Below are 2,063 nucleotides of genomic sequence, written 5' to 3'. Positions count from 1 at the left end.
GAGAGAGAGAGAGAGAGAGAGAGAGAGAGAGAGAGAGAGATCTTCAGATTCCACATCCACACAACACCAGGAAGGTGTCCACTGCTTTCCCACATTGTCATTAACATTGATGCTGTGATTTGGTTTACGACACTGACCCCCACCAAGACACATTCTGCACTTGCTTTGCATTGTTGATGCCTCTGTAGCCTCATGTCCAGCACACACTTAATACTGCTTCTAGCAAGTTTGCACGTTTAGCTGGGTCATCCTGTGATGCACAGTGAGTATAGCTGGGATTCCTGTGAAGGTTCAGATGCAAGCACCAGGATATTTGTAATTCATTGGTGTTTAGGGACAGGAATAAACATTGTGAGTGATTCAGTTTTTTGTGGTTTTTACCATATCTGTTTTGCCATTAGAAAAATTTTCTAAGTCAGAGAGTGAAGAGGTTTGCACAGAATCAAGTGTGCAGAGAGGGTCCCTGTGGGAAACTGCTCTATGGAGAGGAACCCCCAGATCCTGACAGGAAACCTGCCCATTAACCTCCATCTGCAGCTGCTCCTGGGGCTTAAGCACAGAACTGGTGACTAGTGTGCACCCCCTGCTTGTCCAGAACCCCTTCTACAGTGAGGTTTGTGTCTGGGCTCACACTGATGTCCCCTCACTGTGTCCTTTGCACAGTAATACACGGCCGTGTCCTCGGCTCTCAGGCTGTTCATCTGCAGGTACAGCGTGTTCTTGCCATTGTCGCTGGAGATGGTGAATCGGCCCTTCACGGAGTCTGCGTAGTATGTGCTACTACCAGTATTGCTAATACTTGTGACCCACTGCAGCCCCTTCCCTGGAGCCTGGCGGACCCAGCTCATGCCATAGCTACTGAAGGTGAATCCAGAGGCTGCACAGGAGAGTCTCAGGGACCCCCCAGGCTTCACCAGGTTTCCCCCAGACTCCACCAGCTGCACCTCACACTGGACACCTGCAAACACAAGACATCTTGGTCAGGAAACTGTCACACACCCATTATTGTCTCCCTCAGATCCACTCACATAGTCCATGTCTCTTTTTCACCATGAGTTACCTTTTAAAAGAGCAACAGCGAAAACCCAGACGAGCACAAAGTCCATGTTGAGCTCTCTGTGTTCTGTCCTGATTACTGATTGGAACACCTGAGATCCTGGTGCTGGGGCTCCTCTCCCAGCTGCAGAGTCAGGGTTGGGCTGTTTTAATCAGCAGAGGGAGGGCCCTATTTGCATGTCCTCTGACTATATATTCTGCTTGGGATCTATGCTGACATAGAGGTCAGTAACCAGAACAGATATGATTGCCTTTGTTTTGGTTGTATTGACCACTTTTGAAAAAATTATATTTCATGATATAACTTTCCAGAGTATATGCTTGGCCTTCATGTGTGTCTTCATTTTTACATATTCACACAAATCTTGTGGGACCGGTGTCATCTTATCCCATAAAGAACTCTAAACCTACACCCAGAATCTTAGAGGGTTTGTGAGGTGTCCAAGAGATGTACAGGGCGAGAGTTAATCCCAGTCTGGTGCTGTGCTCTTTCCCACAGGACCTGCTGCCCCATGAACCACCTGGAGGACAGAGTGGCCAGTCTCCTGAGGAATGTGGAGCTCTCTGTAATGGGGACAGGATGGTTTTACCTGCTCTAGAGTTTACCTGAAATATAGAGAGGATAAGGGTTCATGTAGATGTATTTTCTAACATTTCAATATCTGTGTGTTCCTTCTGAGTCATCTCTCTTTGTAAGAATTGTGATGTGTGTGCTTCACACTGGATGAACTGCACACATGCAGACTGTGTGATATGATATACACAGGTGTCACAATCAATATTATCCAGAGTGAGCAAATCAATTCTCCCTAAAATTTCCTGTATTTTCCAGGGAATTCCTTCTGCTCTTCCCTTCCTCTCCTTATCCTGACATAACTTGGGTATTTCTCATGTTACTTAGACTAGTTTTAATTTTGAAGAAATTATAGATAGATGTGCAATTATAGTGTTTGTAATTTCATTTGTAGGAATTTTTTTTTTTTGCTCTGCATAAATCCTTGAAAATT

At 45.5% G+C, this 2,063-nt stretch overlaps 1 gene segment (V, D, J or C); it reads right to left on the bottom strand.

Annotated features, from left to right (window-relative positions):
• Window positions 1-569: 569 nt before the first annotated feature.
• On the bottom strand, window positions 570-1,197 carry LOC103656549. The segment is given in 2 exon segments: window positions 570-958; window positions 1,061-1,197. Coding segments are annotated over 2 exon segments (435 nt in total).
• Window positions 1,198-2,063: the final 866 nt, after the last annotated feature.

This window comes from Ursus maritimus, unplaced genomic scaffold (assembly GCF_017311325.1).
Source record: "Ursus maritimus isolate PB19 unplaced genomic scaffold, ASM1731132v1 scaffold_44, whole genome shotgun sequence".
Classification (NCBI taxonomy): Eukaryota; Metazoa; Chordata; class Mammalia; order Carnivora; family Ursidae; genus Ursus; species Ursus maritimus.
The sequence above is the reverse complement of the archived record's forward strand: the minus strand, read 5'-3'. Positions and strand labels throughout refer to the sequence as shown.